At 45.1% G+C, this 23,885-nt stretch overlaps 1 protein-coding gene across 2 annotated transcripts in view; it reads left to right on the forward strand.

Annotated features, from left to right (window-relative positions):
* LOC138452622 (hormonally up-regulated neu tumor-associated kinase homolog A-like) overlaps window positions 1–23,885 on the forward strand; it is a 387,623-nt gene that overhangs the window by 199,855 nt on the left and 163,883 nt on the right. For both annotated transcript variants that reach the window (XM_069605014.1, XM_069605015.1), the window contains exon 5: window positions 2,615–2,742. In XM_069605014.1, coding sequence (XP_069461115.1) covers window positions 2,615–2,742 — 128 coding nt within the window. The remainder of the gene's footprint in view (window positions 1–2,614; window positions 2,743–23,885) is intronic.

Genomic DNA, 23,885 nt, shown 5'->3' on the forward strand with positions numbered 1-23,885 from the left:
GGACTTCTCTCTGTTTGCGCATAATACAGCTCTCCACAGGTCACCTCGTAGTCTTCAGGCCACGGTAGGGAGTCCTGAACAATCCGATGGCCCTAGCCAACCATCCTCTTCTATCATCTGACAAGATGACCTGAGTTACCCCAATATTACGCAGAGGATGAGGAGCCAGGAAAAAACTCAGACTCAATGACAGAAATAGTCAAAGTGAAAGGCAAAACCCAGCTTTATTAACACTCAAAATAAAGCGGGACAGCATACAAGAAAAAGGGTCACAGCTCTCAGAGCTCGAATACAAAACCAAACCTTGTATATTAAAAAACACGAAAGAATAACAACATTGTGATACAAAACCTACGGGGTAAGGGGATTGGTTAGGGGAATTGACTACATACATATTCTATATGGGTTAAACTTCTAATTCAATAATACCTATCTGATGGCCCCTCCTGTGACCACCTCTAATTTGATAACAATGATATAACATAATTTATATGATTGACTATTGGTTGGCGCAATACATACTGAGCAGCCTACATCAGGGCTTTTGATTGGTTGGCATTCTACTGACAAACATTGGACAACTGAGAGGTCATGAAGACATGAGCCAGACAGGAGGAGAGGGAGAGAGGTCTGCGGACTGCTTTCCTTCAATTCAAGAAAATACCATCCCTCATCTCTAAGCCATTAGCCAGGGTGATCACCTTTGTAGTTAGGCTTGTTTGGTGCCTCATGTCTGGGACCATGCATGAGGAGTTAAGGCAGGTGTCCCACCTGTGTTCGTAGCTAATGAATAGACAGTGTTCTTGAATTAAGGGTCACTTGTAAGAGGGGCATGTTTGGAATTATTTTACCCTGCATTTATGAGTATTTTGGCTAATAGTAATATGGGTGTTATGGTTACCTCTACCACAGGGGTCGCTCTTGAGCTTATTTTTCATGGCGTCTTCTGATTTATAAGTCTGCGGCACCTGGCTCACAATAGACAGTTGTGCTTTTCCACACTTTAATTAATTTGGGGGTGTACGTCTTGCATCCTGAGAATCCTTATCTTGTGCCTTCTCTGTAACGTTCGAACCCTATCTAAGTTCTCTGTAACCTTGGCTTGGGCTTCAAGCTACTATCTGGGCTTTGCATGTATCGGTATTTCATTAATTCAGCATTTTGAATTCTTGTGAAGCCGTGAGGCTTTTTGGTTACTTAGAAGCGTGTTGCGGCTTCCATTTTGGTCAAGATGGCTGTCCATTACTGTTGTTACGTTAGTGAACTATGTACGCATGTCATTCATGTTACATTCAGTTTATATATTGTTTATGTTAGTATTCTTCATGTCTTTATGGTTGCAATGTTAATATTCTTCATGTATAAATGCATATGTTGAGTGCTTGTGTGCTTCATCTCTAGTGGATGCATGTATGTCTACATTACCACGTTTAGTTGTTGCCATCTTCAGCTGACATTGTGTTCATCCCGTGTCGTACCTGCCAGGAGTAAGGGCGGTGTGGTTATCTTAAGGAGTAGCTTTTCTCACTGGTAGAGGGGCAATAGATATGACTGACATTCTCATCTTTCCCTCAACACACACTAAATTCATTATGCATCAATTGTGATGTCTGGTTCAATCTTCAGGCTGCATGTGTCGAGTGAATCAGCTGTGCTAAACACCTTATGTGCTATTCTGGCTGTAAATTGATTTGCAGCCATAGAAAAGCTTTGTGAATAGTAGCCATGGAATAAATAGTGGTATTTTATGCATTATCGTTCTGCAGTTGAGAAACTTATGCATTTCTTGTTCTTTTATCCTAAATGTAGGTCCATTCGAAAACCAACCATAGGAAAAATTGTAACGTGGATCTTTGACTCAGAGGGTGTTTAAGAGGGATGCTATCATGTTAAAAAGCATGTGCTAAGGAATTCGGGGACGGGGGGTAGACCGCCAAGTGGGTGAGAAGTTTGGATTGTGTGTTCCGTTTACTCAAAACAGATTTTAGTTTAGCTGCAGCTGCCCTATGGATTCTGTTTTGTTTCCCGTACTTAAGAATGCCTTACAAGTTGTTTTGCTACTTAGCGGGAATCCAAATGAAGTGATCAACTTTAAAATGAGTTGAAATAAAATAAAGAGGTGTGCTTCAAAGACTAAAAAGAACAGTTCCGATATAGTTGTAAAAAGTGCTGGAACTCAGCTCCTGTTAGTTCCCACTCACTTCGACCTCTGTCTTTACATAAATCAGCATTTTCTTTTCATTTTTAATCAATGCAGGCCAGCACTCATGTACTTATTAATAATTAATTATTTGATATTGTGATCTTGGTAACTTCTGCACGTCTCACATGTTGCTCTTGATGCAAGGAGAAATTATTGTTAATGTACAATTGTGTTTATTAATATTCTGATGTTTCAAATTGTATCATGCCATATGTCATTGCTTTTACTGCTCTATTTTTTTGTTGTGCATTTTAATGGAGTCAGTACCCGAAACAAAGTTTACTGACTGATTGACTGAATAATATCATCACGTCCTTACGCATTATTTTGCCTTAAGGATGAAAAGCCATCGACTTTTTATGTGTAGACATTTGTTTTAGAGGTCTAACGATGTCTCCATTCCCTTGGCAGGGGTGTCAGCATGTTTGCGATGCTCACTGGAACACTGCCATTTACTGTGGAGCCATTCAACATCAAGCAGCTACACCAGAAGATGGTGAACGGCGAGATCAGCCCTATTCCACCCGACATCTCATCAGGTAATAATGGCCTCCAGATACATTTCGGAAATGCATTGCTTGTCTGGTCACATCCGATCCATTCACCTTTCCCAAATTACTTATTTTCAGAATCCTTTGCACAATGCTAAATAAGTGAACAGGCACATATTTACCCGAAATGTAATTATTTGACCATATAACAATGTTGTATTGTACAAAAAAGATCTATTGGGGTTGTGATGTTGTTGCCGAACTGCTATCGAACATTATTGACAGTATTTCAGATTGTTTACTAACATGGTGGCTGGCTAAGACCCATCGGACATAAAGGTAAGAGGATCCAGGTAGATAGCCATCCGGCGATGGTGAGCATGTGGCTCCTGGTTGCGCCCGTGGAGGGCTTTACAAGCAGTGCCATAGCATGGGCACTAAGCAGGGTGGCAACTGAACTGATCCTGAGTGTGAAGGCACTGGAGGCTCTGGGCATCTGTTCCATTAATGGGCGCCACCTGCGGTCTTTACTTCCTGACACTCAAGCCTAATATTTCTGGATGGTTGGGCACTACCACCCGGCGCAGCGGGAGTGGCATGCATGCATGGAGTGGGCCTTGCCTAGCCTATTGAGTACCGGTGAGAGGATGGTGGCCTATGCAGGTGATTATTCATCACACCTGGGGTGGTATCCTGGACTCACGATGCACAGTGGAAGGGCATTGTAAGTCCTCGAGAAAAAGAGTCTCAGGACGCTGAGGTTCACAAAGGATGATAGAAAACTAATAAAGAGCTCACACTGCTGACACAAGGACACATGCGGAAACATGGCTGTGTGGGGAAAGTGCTGCGACTATCGGGCCTCCCCAGGATCCTTGGTCTGTAGCGCTTTCTGGTGACTGGTGAATACGGGTACTGCTTGCTGTTGCCAAATCCAAAGGTACCAAGGCACATGCTTCACCCTTGCCTACTCTCCGCTGCAAATCCTCCATTAGCACTGTGGTTACAGCGTCTGTAGTGTGGCCGGATCTAAAGCCTACTTGGAGCCAGGAGAGTCCTAGATGTTGCTCAATGCATGGTTGAAAGTGCATGGCAACCACTTGTTCCATTAGCTTGGCATGGACAGGCAGATTGGACAAAGGTCTAAAATGTGCACAATATAAACCATATGCCGGCGCTTTCTCAATCATGGGGTTACCATTGCCAGGTTACACACTGCCGGCACCATGCTTTTTTTTTAATCAAAGAGTCATTTAAACTGTGTGTAAATCAAAGGAGTAGCTTTCCTTTAGAGCTTGTTGGTGGCACAGGATGCAGAATAGTGGCTGTCTGTGTTACTGTTACCTACTAGAAGATTGCATTCTCCCATAGTCAAAGATTTAAATTAATAACTGATTTATCCCTGCTGTCTTATCTATGGGATATTCGCTTTATCTTATGGTATCCTTATTTAGAGTTTGTCTTAATTCACTGTTATCATGGATCTGTTTTTGCATAGAAGAAATCTCCTGTAACATCTCTTAATATTTGGGATGCTGCGATATGTGACAGAGATCCTAGGTGGTTTTATAACATTATTTTTGCATTGCTGTGGCAGAGGATATTCCCTCTGTGTAGTACTATTTTTCTTTCTGGATGTTTCGTTTATAGTACTTGTTGTTTTGTGTCCTAAAGTAGGTCTGCCATTCCCTCTATGCTTTCTTTCCTTTCTTTTATGGCCCTGGGTACTTAATGATGAGTTTGGTTTACCTTTACTATTGTTCTGGTTATATCCAGGCCTTTGTCTCTTACTCAGATACAGGTATATTGCTGAGTCTCAGACCAAAATTGAAATCTCATCCAAAGGCCTTGTGATGTCATTTCTGGTTAAGTCATTACATTGTCAAAGAGCACCCAATTTCACTTCGGAGTCTCCTGTGGTTTTGATTGAAAGATACCATTACATTTTCTTCCCCAGATTGAAATCCAAAACAGTAGGTAGGCGGCGAATGCAGATAATGGCACCCCAAATCCTCCTGAATGTGGTGTCCAAATGTCTTTTATTTCAAAGCTGTTGCACTTGCCAGGTAAACAGACGGGATGTGTCTAGATCCTAATCTGGGCAGGGGAACATTTAATAGTCCCCCTATCATAGGTGACATGCTGCCTGTCTGAAACTTTCATCAACAGGTTGGCGTTCCAACTAGAGAATTGCACACATTCTAATGAAGATTACCCAGGCTTGTAGCGCCAGTAGTTTTGATTCTATTAAAGACACGCATGCAAGCATTATGCTTTAACTATTTAATGCTAGGCTCCACATAAACCTTTTTAAATATCAAATTTTCTGTTTTTCTTTTCCCGAACGTAAACAAAACTATCATCACAGGGGACTACAAGTCCCCAGAAGTCCACTGGGTCTCTGTAGTTTTGTGTCTTTTCTCAGCAACCAATCCTGTTCCAGCACACCCCTCATGTCATATCCTGGCTTTGGTTATCCAACGAGAAAACAGTTCAAACGACAAACTTTTCCTTACGAAGTCACAACACGAAATCCACTGCAACGCTGTGAAACCGCTCTGTTCCTGTAATGGTTTATTGAGAGGCCACCCTCAACACGGGGAGTTCCTTCCCTCCCCAATCAAAGTGTCACACAACAAACTGTTTGATGGAGCCAAGAACCAGGCCGGTGTACTGAAAATATATTTATATTTATTTGAATTATAGGTAATGGAGATCGCACTAAAACTACACACGGCACCTTCTCTGTGGATCACAATTAAACTTCTTTTTAGATAAATAAATCAATGGTTTGGAGAACATAATCAGAATACTGTACTTTATGCAGATTTCAATTTAAAGAATAGTCAACACTGGTCAATGAACAACGTCAATTTACATATGCAGTGCTGTGCTGTTTTGATTTTCCTGTACGCTTAAAAAGGCTAACAACTTATTTTATTTATTAGGCATTTGTATGGCGCCTATCCACAAGTGTTTTGAGATGCCACATGACAATGGAGGGTCAGAGAGATAAAATAACAGTAAACGTGCACGGGGTTAGGGGGTTGGACAGAGTGGAAGGGCTGGGATGAGGGGAGGAGGAGGGAGAAGTGCAGGAAGGCAGGGGCCCAAGGGGCTGGGCAAGTGCTGAAGGGAGCCCAGGCGGGCAAGTGCCAGGGGGAACCAGGGTTAAGGGTGAGCTAGTGCAAGGACAGGGTGGATCAGAGTCAGGCTAGTCAGGGAAGGGTACCCAATGGCAAGTGCTGGTTAAGGGGTTGCTGAAGTAGACGGGACGAGGAGGGCCTGGCCCCTGTAAGTCACATAAGGGGCCAGGCACCAGTCACAGTGGCAGGGGGACATTAGCAAGGGAGGGGAGAGGGAAGGAGGAGGAGAAAAGGAAAGTCTTGGGAAGTTTCTGGAATTTGAGGAAATTCTACTCAAGTCTGAGAGCGACAGCAATGCCGTAACAGAGGGAGGATCCTGCCGAAGAAAGAGATCCACCCCCCACTATCTGCTTGGAGAAACATCTGATCTGCAGAGAGTTGGAGCTAGAGTACCAAGGTCTCTAGCAGGGAGGTACTTAGGGAGAGAAAGTTGGATGTAGCGGGGTCTCAGACCCCAGAAAGCCTTGCAAATGATGCAGAGGGTCTAGAATTTGATCCTTGCAGCCACCGGGAGCCACTGGAGAGATTTTAGGGCTGGAGAGATGTGGTGCCTGGGCTTGAGGCCAGCCCTATTCTGGATTAGTTGAAGAGGGCAAAGGGTGGAAAGAGGCAGATTGAAGAAGAGGATGTTGCAGTAGTCCAGCCTAGAGAGAACCAGCGCTCTGGAGACATTGAGCTTCTGGGGAAAGGTGAGGAAAGGGAAAATGCCTCTGATCAGGTGGAGCAGAAACTTGGACTTCTTGGCAAGGTCTGTGATGTGAGGGGAGAAGGAGAGAGAGGAGTCTAAGATGACCCCAAGGTTTTTTGCCTCACAAGATGGTGAGGGGAGGGGGCCCAAGGAGGGAGGCCAGAGAGTTGGAGGTAAACAGGGAGCAGGCGCCCCATTGAGAAGGATCTCAGTCTTACTGGCATTAAGTCAGAGATCATTAGCAGTGCACCATGCCTGAATAGCAGTCAGGTATGAGAGAGGAAGAAGAGAAGGTAGAGCGGGAAGCTTAAAGGAGAGCTGTGTGTCATCAGGATAACACTGGAATTGAGGACAGAAGGTGGATATCAAGTCGACCACAGAGGCAAGGTAAATATTGAAAAGCCACAGTTATTGGATAGAGCCCTGAGGAATGCTGCAGGTAGAGAATGTGGTGGAGGAGAGGAAAGGGCCCACTTGCACTTGGGAAGGTTGGTTAGAAAGGAAGGAGGTCTGCTGTCTTATCGGTGGCCTCAGATATGCGGGCTTGGGCATGAGCCCTCTTCTTAGAGCGGATGAACAGTCAATATTGCCTTTCGAGCAGGTGGCATGCCAGTTTGTCAGAGTATGTGCTTTCAGCAACTATGCACTTGCGTTTCAGAGTGGCCAAGTCGGAGTCATACCAAGAGATGCACTTGGTGGCAGGCTTCATGCGTATCCTCATTACAGGGGCAAGGATGTCCAAAGTGTTGGAGATGGAGAGATGGAGGTTAGCGAGTGCCAAGACAGTATGATAGTCAAAAGCAGGGGTGGCAGGAGGAATCAAGGTGATGGCAAATGCAGTGACACATGCTTTATCAGTTGAATGATGTAGAAGGACACTGGCATTGGCCGTGCAGGCAGAGGCATCGCTGTGGGGCCAGGGAGCTCCTGATGGGAGGAGAGGAGGGAGTGGTCAGCCCAGAAGAGAGGGGTATTTAGAGGGTTGGAGAGAGTGATGTCTGCTGAGATGAGAGCATCCAAAGTGTGTCCAGCAGAGTGGGCTGGGCTGGATTGTGAAGGAAAGAGAGTCACAAAGGTTGCGGAAAAGTACAGTGACCGCATCCAGAGAGTCTAGATGAATATTAAAGTCACCAAGTAAGAGAAGTTTGGAGGAGGAGGTCCGGAGAGAGGAGGAGAGGTCAGCCCATTCAGAGAGGAAAAGGGGGGTAGGTCCAGGGGGCCTAAAGATAGTGGCAAGAGTGAGGGAGAGGGTGGGAAAGACACTCAGCCTATAGGCGTGGCATTCAAAGGAAGAGTAAGATTAAGTGGGAATGATAGTAGCAGGGATCCATTCAGGGAAGACAAGGGCAACTCCACCTCCAGACCGGTAAATCCTGGGCTTCGAGAGGATATTTTACTCCTCAGGAAGGACAGTGTCAAAGCAGCGACGGAGCTGGCATTGAACCACATCTTGGTGAGTGCGAGAACGTCGAGGTCAAAGCCTTCAAGGAGTTGACAGATGTTAAAGAGCGAGGATTGAGGGTAGCTAAGTGAAGCTGGTTGCCACCTTTAATGGTCTTCTGAGGTTGTGTACCGGGACATGGTACACCTGTTGGTGGGGGCAGAGAGGGCAGAGAGGTGGCAGATGGAGGAGTGGCAGGAGAGGGGAGGAAGTTAATGAGAGACAAGAGATGGCTATCCGGAAGGAGGAGGTTGGGTTTAGAGCCCTGAGCCATGATAGTGCCATTTTGTTAGACATTAATGATGCACCTAGATGATGAGAAGAATGCCAAGAGAACTTCCATCTGGTTCCACAGTTTGGTTTAGAGATTTGTACAAATGCTTTTGCCAATTATTATTTCACCCAAAATTTTGCTTCAAAATAAACACTGGGGGATTTTAAATGAAGACATACATCACATGTTCGTTGTTGGATACATGAGGTCACATTTTTGCAAAGCACTTCTCCCCCAGCCCCAAACACCCAAGCATCAATTACATGTAGCACCCTTCTATTCAAAGACCAGGTCTAGGGAGTGAGGACAGTTTATACGTTTGTCTTTCAGACCCCCCCTCACTTAAAGGCCTGTGTTGGGAAAGTTGGACAGAAAAATTAGGATGATTAGGGATTTTGGAGTTTCAGACCCCCCTTTACTTAAATGCCCATGTTGGGGGAAGTTTAACAGAAAAATGGTGATGATTAGGAATTTGGGATTTTCAGACTCCTCTTCACTTAAAGGCCCATGTTGGGGGAAGTAGAACAGAAAAATGGGGATGATTAGGAATTTAGGATTTTCAGACTCCCCTTCACTTAAAGGCCCATGTTGGGGAAGTTGGACAGTTTAGGGAATTTACTTTAGGGACAAGGACACCCCTCTTCCTTAAAGAAGTAGGGGTTAACAGGAAAATAGGATTAACCAATTACATTACAGGCTATAGTTTTTAGCATAAACTGGGAATGAGCTTTGTTAATTTTGAATGTTAACAAAAATCACCCTGTGGTGCTTTGCTAAAGGGGAATTAATTACATTAATATTCAGTCAAATATGCTAAGGATATACACAGTTTCCCCCCCACCCACTAATGGAAAAGAACCCGTCAATGAAAGGGAAAGGGTTAATTAAATGGAACCCCAAGTTGACCTTTTTTAGGACGATCTACTTAATTTTGGTAATCTCTGGACTTGGTATCCAAGGAGCGAGCAGAGCTTTGCGTGTTGGAAAAAACAGGATTCTAGCCAGCACTTCAGTCAATTGGATCCCACAGCACTCCTCTCTCTCTGGCTCCAGTGAAGAATCACAGCGTCTGCTTTCTAGTCTCCACAGCAACAGAATTCTCCAGCAGTCTTCCAATATTTCCCAGAGATGAAATTTCAGTAGATCTCTGCTGGTGATTTTCTACAGCTGTCTCTCTCTCTCCCATAGTTCATCAGCTGTATATACAACTCATCACACCCACAAACTTAATAGTCTGAGGAGGTGGCAATTTATTATCTCGCAACCAAAATTGGACAGTTACCCTTCTCTCACCACCCCCTGACTCTCGATTGGTTCCAGCTGTGGTGACATTTAATTTATTGAAATGAGGAAGGGAGGAGACAAATCCACTGTCTAGAGTGACATTTTGTTTGTTACTTTGCAGGATTTTCTCTAAAAAGGTCCCTACATGGCAACTATCTTTAATTTACAAATAATCATCATAAAGTATATATTTTTATGCTCCTCTCTCTGTACATTGCTTGTCACAGTATCTTTAAGCATGAAGCCTTCCTTATTATATGCTCATTTGACAGCTGAACACTTTTTCACATGTGTTCATTTACAGTTGCAAAATACACACACTTCAGAACATTTCAGTTTCAATCCCTTTTCACACAGCAATTTGTATTAATTTGCAAACCTTAATGAAGGGCTTCTGTATTGGAAGGTGGGCCTTATGTCACTTTAAATAAAAATGTTCCTTGGCTTTAACTCTCACATGTGAGACCCAGTTTCCCTTATGTTTCAGTGAACAGAGCACTTTGTGTGGCAGTTTGAGTGAAAATGCTGCATATATCTCTCAGCCAGAAATGTAATGTGCTTTTCCAATCTGCACTCTGATTACATTCTTTTCAGATTTCTCTGGATTTCAACTGCAGAATGACACACGCTTCCCTTCATCCATTGTTCCTTGTGTCATCTTCAGCAAGACACATAGGTTCATTTGCCAGGCCCTTTCACCGTAAGACTTTTTTTAGGCCTGTCATTTTCTTTAGTGTGCCTTGCCATTAGATGCAATGTCTCTCGCAGCGGAGGCCTACTTGGTATTTCAGTTCATGTCATATGAGGCTGTCATTTAACCTCACATCCCAAACCATGGCCACACCAGTAGGACCTGCGACTGCATCGACTAAGCCTTCCGCTCTGTTGTTCTTGTGGTTATCACCTAGGAATCAAACAGACACACAATTAGGGAGGAATACGCAGCCACTAATCAGTATATCCATATATTACTGCAATACCAATACATTGTCATAAGCGCCGCTATACAAACGCTCCTACCATGCTATCCCACATGCTGCGTATACTGGGCGGGATAATGCTTGCCTCTGTGGCTTTAATAGAATCAAGACTCCCGGCAATATAAGCCTGGCTAATCTTCATTCTATGTCAAAGCTGTCTAACACCACTGAATCGACAGAAGAAACAGGCTTAAAATAAAAGGTTGCTTGTGTGGACTTCAAAATATCATGCAGAGATGGCCCTGCCGCAAAAAAGATTTGACGCCATTACTTCTCTGACCGAATGGGCCCCAAAAATCTCTGAATATATGCCTGCCATATGCATGACCTCTCTGATCCACCTGGCTACCGCATAAAAAGGTTTTCTGTTCCCGATCAATAGCTGATACACCCAGTGAGACGTCACACCTTCATTAACCTTCTCATGGTGCTTAATGCATTGAGCCACACACAATTAGGGCTCATTGGGGCAATTATGGGTATGAAATAATTGATTACCCACTCTTAGTACTTTTAGCGATATGAAAAGTCATGCCTTCCGGATAGAAAACCTGCCTGTTAACTTCTAGAGCATTAACATCGGACACTCTCCTACATGACACGAAACACAAAAGCATTGTTAGTTTTCTAGACAACCTGTGGATAGATAACTGATCGTTGGCCGGCCACTGCTTGAAAAGGCAGAAGACCACATCCACATCCCAGAGCACTGTATAATTGGCCATGGGGGGCTTGCACAACTTTACTCCTCGCAATAGCCTAATCACGGCCAGGTGTACCCCGTTCGGCAGACTGTCACACTTATCATGTCCCGTGGACATAGTTGACCTGTACACCCCTATGGTGAGAAATGCCCGACCATCCTCGGACAACTCTGCAAAAAATGGAGGACACAAACTACAGAAGCAGAAATGGGATGAACACGCTGAAGCGTGCACCACTCTTCCCACTTGTCCCAAGCACCATCATAGCTCCTAAGGGTGGAAGGCACCCATGAGTTTCTAATACAGTCTGCAGCAACTTCCGAAAGACCTGGAAAAGTCCAACGTTGCCTGAAATTCTGCATGCCAGAAGTTACAGTATCTCTGCCAGTACTAGAGGATGCTCCCAACCCCCCAGTCTGGTCAGCTGGTTCGGCTGAAACAGAATCACCCTTAGAAAATCAGAGGAAAGTCCATCAGAATCAAAAACCATGCTTGCGATTTCCATAGCAGCATTACAATCACTAATTGTGCCTCCTCCCAGCAGACCGTTGCTAATGTCCTCACCAGCATGAAAATGGTGCAAAGACATAATGCAGGGCTCCCGTCCAACTGTATAGAAATGCATCTGTTCACAACACCCCCAGATCCGACCTCGAGCTGAAGTACCTCGGCATCTGCGTGCTCAACCTGGAGGCAAAAAGATGTATGTCTAACGTATCCCAGAGTTCCTGTAACTCTAAGTACACTGGCCTGTGAAATCTGCAATCACTGGCATCCCCCGGTACCTGGAATCCCAGTCTGCTATCAGGTTTTGCATTCGGGAGGTACTCTGCTACTATCGCTATATTCCTCACTAGGCAATAATGCCAGAAGTCCTTCGCTAGCTCCACTAACATCTTCGATCGGGTTCCCCGAATCGATTTATGTATTGCACCACTGAGATGTTGTCCATCTTCAAGAGAATGCAACAATTCACCCTCTCTCTGGCAAATGCTCTTACCGCGAATTATCCCACTACCAGCTCTAAACAGTTTATTTGCAGCTGCAGCTCTTCCGCTGACCATTTTCCTCCTGTCTTCAACTGTCCACATATTGCACCCCAACTGGGCCTGCTTGCATCCAACTTTATCACCAAGTCCAGCACATCCCTGAAGATGGCCCTGCTGCTCCAGGCTTCCATATTCTGCAACCACTAATCTAGCTCTATCTTCCCGTCCTCGTCGAACAGTACCATTTGGTGAATTCTGACACCCCCTGCAAGTGTCTGATCTTCATCCTTTGTAATGCGCTGTAATGCAAGTGTCCCAGGAATATGACTTGAATTGAGGATGCTAGAAGCCCTGCTATCCTGGCTAGATTCCGAAGCGAAATATGCATCATCTGAATCACAGTTCTCAACTCTTTCTTGATCGCTTTCATCTTCTGCTGAGGTAATTCCTAAGTGGCTTTCCTGGTGTCTATTACGAACCCCAGAAACTCCATCGGCTGCCTCAGAACTAACTCTGACTTTTCCTGATTGATCAAGAAACCTAGGGAAGTTAGCAGGGCACTAACCCATTGCACTTGCCACGCTAACGTTGCTTTGTCTAGGGCTAGAATCAGAATGTGGTCCAGGTAGAAGATCATCCTGATTCCCCTGTCTCTGATGGCTGCTGCCACCGGCCTTATTACCTTGGTAAATGCTCAGGGGGCAGATACTAACCTGAAGGATAGACATGCAAACTGCCAGCTGCACCCCTTCCATAAGAATCTGAGGAACTGCCTGTGGTCTGACGCCGCTGGGATGGTCGGATAGGTATCCTTCAAATCTAGTCTACAAACTCTAGCCTGAAGCCTGACACTGTCCGTAAAACTCAAGCATCACCCGTTAACCCCTGCCATTTGGCTATACACTGTAATGTTTGTCCCCCTACTTTGGGGTAATGGTCGTAGTGCGCACTTACTGCTGGTGGCGTTCTGCTGTCTATAGCCTCAGCGACCTCTGCACCCATGCGGACCTCTTCCTCTGGATGGGAAAAAGGCATCATGCTGGCGATTCTCCCAGTACTGGTCTTTGGCTCCGTGGGGTGTCCTCATTGCTCTGATGTGACCGACCGAGTGGTCCCTGTGTCGGCCAGTCCCTGCAAAAACCCGTCCAGGGAATATCTTACAAATTGATGTCTGCGCTTTTTCCAGAGCAGTGTATAGGCCTACACACCTGGACATCTCCTTCACGAATGCTTCCTTGTGCATACCATGCTACCTAATCTACCAGCACTTGAGCCCGCATATAACCCATACACACTAACTGAAATGACCTCCATACGGTGCCCTGTTCTCATGAGGAACCTTAGATTACGGGCCAGGCTCCCAAGGCTCCATGACCCTCTACCTAAACCAGCCTACAACAAGGTGACTAGGAATCCTTCCCTACACCCTCTTCAATTGAACAGTAGACTCCACCGTGAGCCCATCCGTGACCAGAAAAGTACACATGAATCCGTGCCACCACCCCTAAACCTAGTAGATCTCAGAACCAAGGGTGCTCTAATAAACGCCCGCTCTATGGTAGCCCATGCATCAGACATTGCCGACCTGCTACACAATGAAAACCTGGACTTCTTAGCAGTCACCGAATCTTGGCTTCACCCCACGGCAGGCCCTGCAATTATGCTAGCGGTACCAGATGACTACACGCTATTAAGACTTGATCGTACCACCTCTAGAGGCGGAGGTCTTGCCATCATAGCCAAAACCAAATTCCATATCACAATTGAATCATCCACTAATGTGAGCTCTTGTGAATCTCTAACCGCCAAAGTAACTTTATCTAATACTCAATCCATCTCCATCCACCTTATCTACCGACCACCGGGCCCTCTAGGGTCATTTGAAGAAGACCTTACAGACATCTTATCAAATAATCTTAAAAATTCCTCACAATGCCTCTTACTAGGAGACTTTAACCTCGGATTTAGCGACCCAGCAGACACAAATGCAAGTACTATTAATAACACCCTAGAGGAACTGGGCTTCACCCAGAAGATCACCGAGCCCACCCATATCAAAGGGAGAACTCTGGACTGGCTAGCGGTGCACAACTGCCCAGTCCTAGTCTCCGCCATACTCCCACAGCCCTGGACAGATCACTACTTGATCTCGTTCACCCTTAAGGCAACCCCAGCACAAGCTAACAGCATAGCTCCAGCTATCCAATCCCGGAATAAAAAAAACATCACTCCCGAAAACTTGATCCCGCTTATCACACCAACCTTGAATGCCATCCCGGATTGTACAGATCCATTCACGATGGTGGACATATATAACAAAATCATGCTTTCTTCCCTTGATGCCATAGCCCCTTTGAAGCTAAAAAAGAGTAAGCCCCGGAAACACATCAACTCCTGGTTTTCACCTCATCTCAAAGCCCTCAGACAGGAAAAGCGACGCCATGAAAAAATCTGGCGAGCTGACCCTTCAGAAAACAACAAAAAAAACTTGAGTAGTCTAGCTTCCCAATATAAGAAAGAAATTATACTGGCCAAACAAACGTCCTACAGTACACGCATCGCTCAAGCTAAATCTAGCACTAGAGAGCTTTTCACAATACTTAAAGAGGTTGAATCCCCGATTCAAGCGCCTGACTCATGTATCAAAGATAAAAACTGGTGCACGGGCATACAAAATGCCCTAGCGTACAAAATCTCTTTCCTTAAGACTAAGATAAGCATTAAAAAAGAATCTCTGCTCGCCTCTACTAAGCCGAGAAGATAAGCATTAAAAAAGAATCTCTGCTCGCCTCTACTAAGCCGAGTACCGGCATCCACAATAAGGCTCACCTGACCCAATTAGCGCCCCCAGCGCACAACCCCCACTTTAATTTCCATAAAGTATCCACCAAAGAGGTAGAAAATACCATTCTTACCCTCAAACCTTCAAATTGCCACGGAGACCTATGCCCCGCTCAACTGATAAAGGATGCAGCCCGTGATCTCGCACCATTTATTACTAAACTAATAAACGCGTCTTTCACATCAGGCACCGTACCTAATAACTTAAAACAATCCTGGCTCCTCCCTCTGCTTAAAAAACCAAATTTAGACCCTTCCACTCCAACCAACTACCGCCCCATCACCACAGTACCATTCCTTCTTAAAATCCTCGACAAAATAGCCTACCAACAGATCCAACACCACCTTTAGCACTTCCATCTCCTAGGCGCCCGACAATCTGGTTTCAGGCCAAAGCATGGAACCGAAACTGCACTTATAGATCTCAAAGCACAAATAGACGAGCTGAGAGACCAGGGTAAGACAGCACTATTGCTACTCCTTGATCTCTCTGCGGCCTTCGATCTGGTCGACCATGAGATCCTGTGCAACCACCTACAAAAAGCAGCCCACTTCTCTCAAGAAGCAACCAATTGGATCCAATCCTTCCTTAACAACCGCACGATGAGAGTCTTCTCATTGTCAGCAGCAGCCGACCCTACACCCATCACTTGCGGCGTGCCTCAAGGATCTTGCGTCTCCCCTACACTTTATAACATCTTCACGAAGCCTCTCTTTGATGATCTAGACGATCTGGGTATCACCTACACTAATTACGCCGATGATACCCAGATCCTCATCCCGTTGTCGGGGGATTATGACAGGGATTTGGCCTTCGTTAATAAAGTGTACCTCATCATCCAGGCATGGATGGCCTCACACGGTCTATGCCTGAATGATGACAAGACGGAACTCCTTATCCTTGGCTCAACACACTACCTCAACAAGCTGGGCAACAAATACTCATCATTCATAATTGACGATAACAAGATCAAGGTAGCTAAGGAGGTTAAAACCCTCGGCTTCTATCTAGATTCCTCCCTCACCTTCAACAAACAAGTGAATGCTATGGCCTCCGCCACTGCGTACACTTGCAAACTCATTAGGGCAGCCAAACCCTTCCTCTCCCCCACCAATTGCACCACCTTGGCCAGGGCACTGATCCTGTCCAAGTTGGACTATTGCAACGCTCTATATGTAGGATGTAACAAATATATCTCAAACAAAATCCAAATCCTCCAAAATAATGCCCTTAGAGCGGCCCTCAGTATCCCAAAGAAAGCTCATATCTCTGACTCCAGAAGATCCGTCAACTGGCTATCCACCAAGGACAAGATATTCCTTAAATCGGTGTCTCTGATTCATAAATGCCTCCACCAAGCAGCCCCTCAATACCTCATCTCCAGATTTACTAGACCCACCCTCTCTCGCCCCGTGAGAACGGCCAATACCAACCTTCTTCTGGTTCCCAGGTTCAAACGAACTATGTCTGGAGGCAACAGCTTTCCAGTTAAAGCAGCGCAATTCTGGAACTCCCTTCCTCCTACCTGCAGGGAGGACCTACCCTACCATCAGTTCAGAGCCAGAACTATCCACTGGCTTAAAACACTTGACTCATAACGACCTTCCGATGCCGGGATGCGCCACTACCACCCGGCTTTTTACCTCATTATATGTAAATATGTATATAGTATTGCTTATAGTGTATATGTTCCTCCCTTCCTATTCGGCGTGATACGTCCTGCACTGTAACCGTAGCGAGACCTCACCCTATTGTATGTAACTAAGATTTTGCAACCCTCTTGCTGCCTTTGCGCCTGGTTACCCCTGGGTTTGGTGCACATTATAAATAAATAAATACAAATACAAATATTCCCCAGCCTCATATTTGATGAGATCCCCAAATTGCTGTTGATCTTCAGCAGAAGGCTGCACCGCCTCTCTGAGGAGAGAGCGCAACTGGCGTTGCCCAGAAGGCTTAACTCGCTTTGCGACCAAGTGGCTAGAATGAGAGCATCCATAGGTTCGCCGGTGTCCTTAGCCCTCTCTGCTAAGTCCATTATCTTTGACATGGGTCGAGCCAGTTCGAGGACTTTGTCCCAGCATCTCTTCCAGGTGTGGTTAATGCCCATTCTGACATCTTTAGCCACTTTGGTGGCAAAGGTGATCATTTTGGCATCTAGGTCAGGTGTGTCCATAACCTTGTCAGGAAGCTCTGGCCTCAGGCACTCATCCTTCATCCTGAAACAAACATCCAATTCTAGCGGCTTTCTAATTTGCTGCACTGTGTACTGAGCCACCCTTGGAGTGGGAAGCCACTCTGAAGGTTTCAGGTGTATTATGTTGTCAGGGTTGAACATGCCTCCCATGTCATCCCCTTCCTCCAGCGTAGCCTTGGGCAATTGCGCTCTTTGCTTGAGCTGACTAAGCTTATTGCTGCTATGGTGCACCACGTTATCATCATATAGATAATCTTCTCCCTCCTCCTCTTCATCATCGGAGGTTGCAGCACTTTCATTGGCGTCCCCTGTATTTTTCACCCCGGGGGTAGGGGCTAAGAGGTTCAGCACAGCCATTCTCCCCAGAAAGGCACTTTTTAACTTGCCAAAGGGGTCGGCTACCTCCTGGGGTGTCTTATGGACCCCATCCTTTTTATCCTGGGGGGTGAAAGAGGGGGGCTCTTATGTGTCTTGTCCTCCCCTTTGATACATCCCTTTTCTTAGGGTGCTTAGATGACGTACCCTCACCAGGGATGAGCTCTCTCCTTCTCTTTCCAGGAGCCATGCCTTTCGATGTTATCAGAGATTCCAGAGTATGGAGGCGTTCTTGAATGGGTTGCACCCCTTGAGCAACTGCAATGGCCAATGAGTCACCCACGACTCTCTTAAAGCTCAAGGACAGGTCTTTGTCTACCTCCTGCTTGTCCCACTGTACTCAGGAGTTGAGCTTTCTGGATCCATCTTAATGCACAGCAACTGTGATGACAGAATGGGAGATTTGATATCAGACTTGAAACCTCTGTCACTGGTGCTATGTTTGTGCAACTTGTGTCCCTGTCTCTGCCGGGACGAAGCAGGCTGCTTATCCTCTTCCAATTGTGCTTTCAGAATACCCGTGGACCGCAGCTTCAGGAATCAGCAATGCACATGTGAGCGCAACAGAAACAAGGTACTTTCCTCATGTAGCCGGCTGCGGTAAACCAGAAGGGCTCCGTTAACTCAACTGGATCATGGGCATCCGGGCATGCATAAGGGGAACGTCCTTTCCTCTAATGCAACTCATCTGAGTCAGAACGACAAACGGATGCCGGGCACTCCAGCAGTTCCCCTGGGTTGTCCCCCTACAGCCGATATGAGTGAGATCGCTTGCAGCATGATACAAAGTGCGCTTCTACACCGGCAAGTCATGGCTGTCTGCCGCCCGTAATAAGGGCTTGATCCTCCTGCTCTGTGCCTCACGCACTACATAAAGCAAAACAAAGCTCGTTCACACACTCAACAAGTCCCCTGATTAATGTGAGATGTCAATCAGTATTGAACACCAATAAAAGGTACATAAGAACTCTCACACAATCAGAGGCAATAAAGGTTGACTTATCTGTTTGGAAGAGCAGCAAAGAGGGGAAGGAATCACAGGCAGGATATGACAAGAGGGGTGGGCTGCAAAAGGATTGGTTTTTGAGAGAAGACACAAAACTACATAGACAGTGGATTTCTGGGGATTTGTAGTCCCTTGTGATGAAAGTTTTGTTTAAGTTTGTTGTTTACAGTTGTAAAAAAAAACGAAAAGTTGATATTTTTAAAAGGCTGCCGTGGAGAGTGGCATTAAATAGTTAAAGCATAATGCATAATGCTCGCCTCCGGTCTTGACATATAATTTATTATGTGTCTGATTTAAATGACGAGTTAGGTAAACTCCAAATACCCACCCCCAAAAATTGTACATTTACATATTGCAGCATTAACATTTGCTGACGGTATTGTGTTATTTGACATAGTAATTTGATTTGATAATTATTTCTTATTTCATATTTATTTGATATATTTGTATTTGATATATATTTATTTTATTTGATAGTTATTTGATAGTTATTTGATATATTGTTACTGGTCTCCTGCGTGCTGGCTGGTTTGGACTTGTATATGAAGGTAAACAATTTCAAAATGAATATGAACACATCAGTAATTTTAGTTTGTAAAATCAACAACAAAGTGCCTGAATTCAAATGATATATAGATGGTGAACGTTTGAATATAACCTTTCCACTATATGATAAGTTTAAAGCAATGTAAATAATTACAAGAACTCACCTCCCCTGAATGGCCAAATATGAAAGATCAAGGTCAAATATTGTGATTATTCCATCATTCCCTCTATCAGTGGGCCTCATTACAAGTTTGCCTTCCGGAAACAACGGTGCCGGTAAACTTACCGGTACCGTTGTTTCCGGACCGGCAAACTACGAGTCTGCTGGCGGGTGCCATTTGGCCCCCCAGATCTGACCCTGGCGGGTGGAACGGCACCCTCCAGCAGACTTTGACGGAAGCACCGGCACTGTTGCGCACAGTGTCGGTGCTTCCGTCCTCCCCATTCCCATTGAGTCCTATGGGACTCGAATGGGAATGGGGAGTAACAATTGCCGCCACCTGACTATCCGGACCGCTAGGGCTGTAATGCCCCGGTTATTCCGGCAAGTCAGGCGGCGGTAATTAATCACGAGTCTGGCGGCAGCCTGCCGGTTTTACCGGCACGGCTACCGCCCGACTCGTAATGAGGCCCAATGTCTAGAAGGGCAAAGTAATTCCATTCATAACTTATGGTTTGGAAGTGGTACATTTACCAGACTGGAAAATAGACCTCTTAGAAGGGCATTTTATTGAAAAAAAAGATCCTAATTCTACCCTCTTCTTACCTATGGTAATGATCAGATATGAACTAGGTATTCAACCAAAGCATTCCATAATTCTCTTGAAAAAATCAACACTATTCTGTAAAATCTCGAATCCACCTAAGGCCTCTCTCTCTGTAGGACGACTTTAGTCGAATCTTAAAGGAAGGCTTGTCAAAAGTTGTGTCCAAATTCTTCAAAGATTTTGACACCCTAGTTATGCAGTTGGATTGAAAATATCAACTCCTGCAAGACAATCCAGGTAAGGTCAAGGAAAACATGAGAATGCACGATTACTGAATTGTACACCGACTATGCTATAAGTCACCTCTGCAATACCTATCGGTTTTCCGGATAGGAAATGTAGGCCTTTTAAGTCACCTCTGCAATACCTATCGGTTTTCCGGATAGGAAATGTAGGTATATTTACATGTGTTTTGGAATTGGAAAGATGGGGTCACAGTTCGGGCCACACTATGAAGAACAAAGGATGCTATTTATGTTTGACACCTTTTAGTTCATAATCACTAAAACATCTGCGCCTGATCCTGGCTTTGTAAATACAGAGATATTCTGGCAACGACCGACGAATGGTACAGAAACCTCACTGATCCTTGCTCTGATCAGGTGTCCAGCGACCATACATGAATTACTAGGAGACACAGTATATGGCCAACTCGCTTTTATGGTCAGCACACACTAAAGCACGCAACTCAGAACTGGTGCAAAGTGCCTGCAGTGCCCTGACAGAGGGTTCTGTTAAAACCATCTGTAACTCATGCAGTAGCAGCATTGACATCCTTAGCTGCACACTCATGAATGAGGACAAAAGGGCCTCTTTACCACCAGTCCTAAACTTAAGGTGTTCCTAACACTTGTATGCGTTGGTTAGCAAATGACAGCACTATAATTACAATTCACAAGATCCAAAGGGGTACTCACAAACAAGCTCCGGTGGCCAGAGTTGAGAAGAAAAAGTGAGGCATTGCATAGGTAATTGTGTCTCAAGCCTGCAAACTACAGAGGGTCACAAGTAAAATGCTAAAGGCAAGCCACTCCTAAGGGAAACAGCACTTTGGAAATGCATGTAGGTGGACCACACAGGTTCACTTACAGCAGTCAAGAATTATACATTGATGGTAGAGTCATGTGCAAGGTTCACCTGAATAATTCCAGAGAGAAAGCAGCTGTGGCAGCAATGGACATATTTGTTGCTGAAGGAGGTCCAGCCTTTAGTGGGAAAGCCGTTTAAGGAGGTCATGTCAGACTAGGGATGGTCACAGCAATTCTCAAATCCATATTTAAGGAGACCATGCAATCATTAAACTCTCCCTGAACCAATGCTTCCTTTTCTGTAGGGGTAACTGGATTGCTTATTTGCCCTTCGTAATGGGAAGCATTAAAAGCGTTCCCCGCCATCACAATGTGATGGTAAGTCTCCACTTGCCCTACTGCATGCCACTTCAATGGATATGCCTAGTGTACATGATGCCTCCAGCCTCCTCACTGGAGCAGATATGTTGCTGCTTACCATGCAGCTGAGGTTCTCCTTAATGATGGAGACATCCATCGCAACAGGAGATTGCTCCAGGAAACCAGAAGATTAAGCTTTCCAGCAAATCAATGATTCTGGGCTATTTGGTCTCCACTAGAGATCCGCTGCATGAGGGTTGGGGGGGGTCAGTGATCCAGCTGCCTCTGCCTCCAAAGAAGGGAATATTCCAAGTACCCGCTATCTTATTCACCCAAGTAACAGACCTCTTCTACCCGAACCATAAGAAAAGAAAATAGCTGTTGACTATCAGATAGAAAAGAAGTAACGTAGTACAAGCAGTTTTTTAAATGTTGTTACTGTGACTGGGCCTCTTCGTATTGTGTGCATCTGTAACCATGGGAAGGCTTCTGCCTCCTACCAAAGCACATCCTGCAAGCAGTACAGTAAATCTAACACCACTAGCCTCCACACATATTTTACACAAGGCAGGATTACAGGCTAGTACACTGTTCATACATAAGCCTTTATCCACTCCTGCAGGCCCAGTTCTTATCACCGGACACAAGACATATTAGCATCTCCAGCTTCACAGTCTATCAGCGATAGATGAGTCAAAGCGTTATTCCCCTAATGTCCTCTCTTCCAATAAACATAAGAATATACCGAGGGCTAAACTGCTGACAAAGACCTCAGGGGCTACACCTGTTCATGCCATTATGGCCGGAAGTGAAACGGTGGCACTGTCCGTTCCCAGTGTTATTTTTGCGGCCGTCCTAACCGCAGAATGTATTGCTATAGCCAGCACATCTGATACATTTCACGACACCTAAACAAGAACTGTCACTTAGCTACATCATTTCCTGAGAACGCAGCTAAATGGACAGGTGGTATGAGCCAATTGCTTAAGAGTTTTACATAAACAGGATGTACTTCACTGCCCGCCCCTTCCTTGGATGAGTGACACGCATCATAAGCAACCCGAGAGCTGATGCTCGTGAATGGATTTCTAAATTAAGCTCTGGGTTGTCACCATTATCTTATACTTCGTGTGCTGTGGCAGGGCTGGCACTGATATGACGTCTGCTTTTAAAAGTGCAGATTGTCGGGGTGTTGGTGACCCTGACCGGGACCTGTAGAGACTGTTTTGCAGACAGCTGGCATTAAATATATGTACAACTTAGACCCATTCTTTATATTTTCTCTCCTTCCCCATCAGAAAAGGTCGCTTCTGCTTTACCTCCTGCACTTTGATAAGTGACCCCAGCCTGGCTCATGTCAGTGAGGTGCTGTTGCTCCAGGCATTGGCTGGCTGAATAGAGAGACATCCGTAGCAGCAGAGCCACTTGGCCACAGATGTTCCACTGCTCCTTAGTGCGCGAGCTGCCGTCAACAACTCCAGAGATGTCTTCTGTCGGCCAGGAGAGTGGCTCTGCAATGCTGCGGAATATCCACACGCAGAAGTCTCCAATTGTTCAGCCTGCCCAAAACCATGGGGCGATGGACCTCCTACCTCTTGCCTTCGAGGAGGTCGTGCCAGCGGTTTCTTCAGGGACTTCCACTTCCTGCTTCTCTCCATGGATGAGAACTCAATCGGTCTAACCAGGGTTTCCATTGTGTTCCAGGGTAGTGGCTTTGACACCACAAGGCCGGTCTATGCAGGGACTTTTTGGATTATGGTCGCACGACCAATGTAGGTTCTAATCCCATGCTTTTACTATTTTAGATACAAAATTGGGACATTCCTGCATTTTGTTTTGTCGGAGCAACATTGTTTGTTTCTTGTCAGGTGGAAACAGATGATGTTATTTTGTCAGGTGGAAACAGAGTATGGTTTAAACCAACTGGAAACAGAGGATTGTTTTTGCCAGCTTGAAAGGCAGGAATTTTTATATACGCATACAATATAATTTACCTATATTTTATTTAGACGTTTTGTGAACCACCCCTGAAATGAGTGCGGTTATGCAGTAAATACACGCTTCCGAGCTTTAGGGAGAGATAAACTGATTCTAGAGATTGAGCTGACCTGTGAGAACACATACACACTCACTTATGTTTTCAGTGGCTTTACACAGAAATGCCCCTCACAATCTAGTCTTGTGTTTATATGCCTTATTTTCACCATCTGTTAAACATGCAAGCATTATCATAAAAACGGTTATGCAGTAATGTATTGACCATTACCAGTAGTCAAATGCATGGATATATACCTAACATACTACTTCCAATTATTGAGAACCAATCACAAAATGCGTTAAAAAAAAAGTATTTGCAAAATAACACATTAAATTGTACTCATATATCAAAAGCTACTGCATTTGCATTTCAGCTGGCAACATAAAACATTGGGCCTCATTACACGGATGGCGGTAAGGATTTACCGGTACCGGTATTTTACCGGTACCAGTAAATCCTTACCGCCTTACTATGAGGTCCCTTTGCGGGTTGGGGAATTTAACGCCTGCTTTTTGCAGGCGTTAAA

Source organism: Ambystoma mexicanum, chromosome 4p (assembly GCF_040938575.1).
Source record: "Ambystoma mexicanum isolate Mex_15411 chromosome 4p, UKY_AmexF1_1, whole genome shotgun sequence".
In the NCBI taxonomy this organism is placed as follows: Eukaryota; Metazoa; Chordata; class Amphibia; order Caudata; family Ambystomatidae; genus Ambystoma; species Ambystoma mexicanum.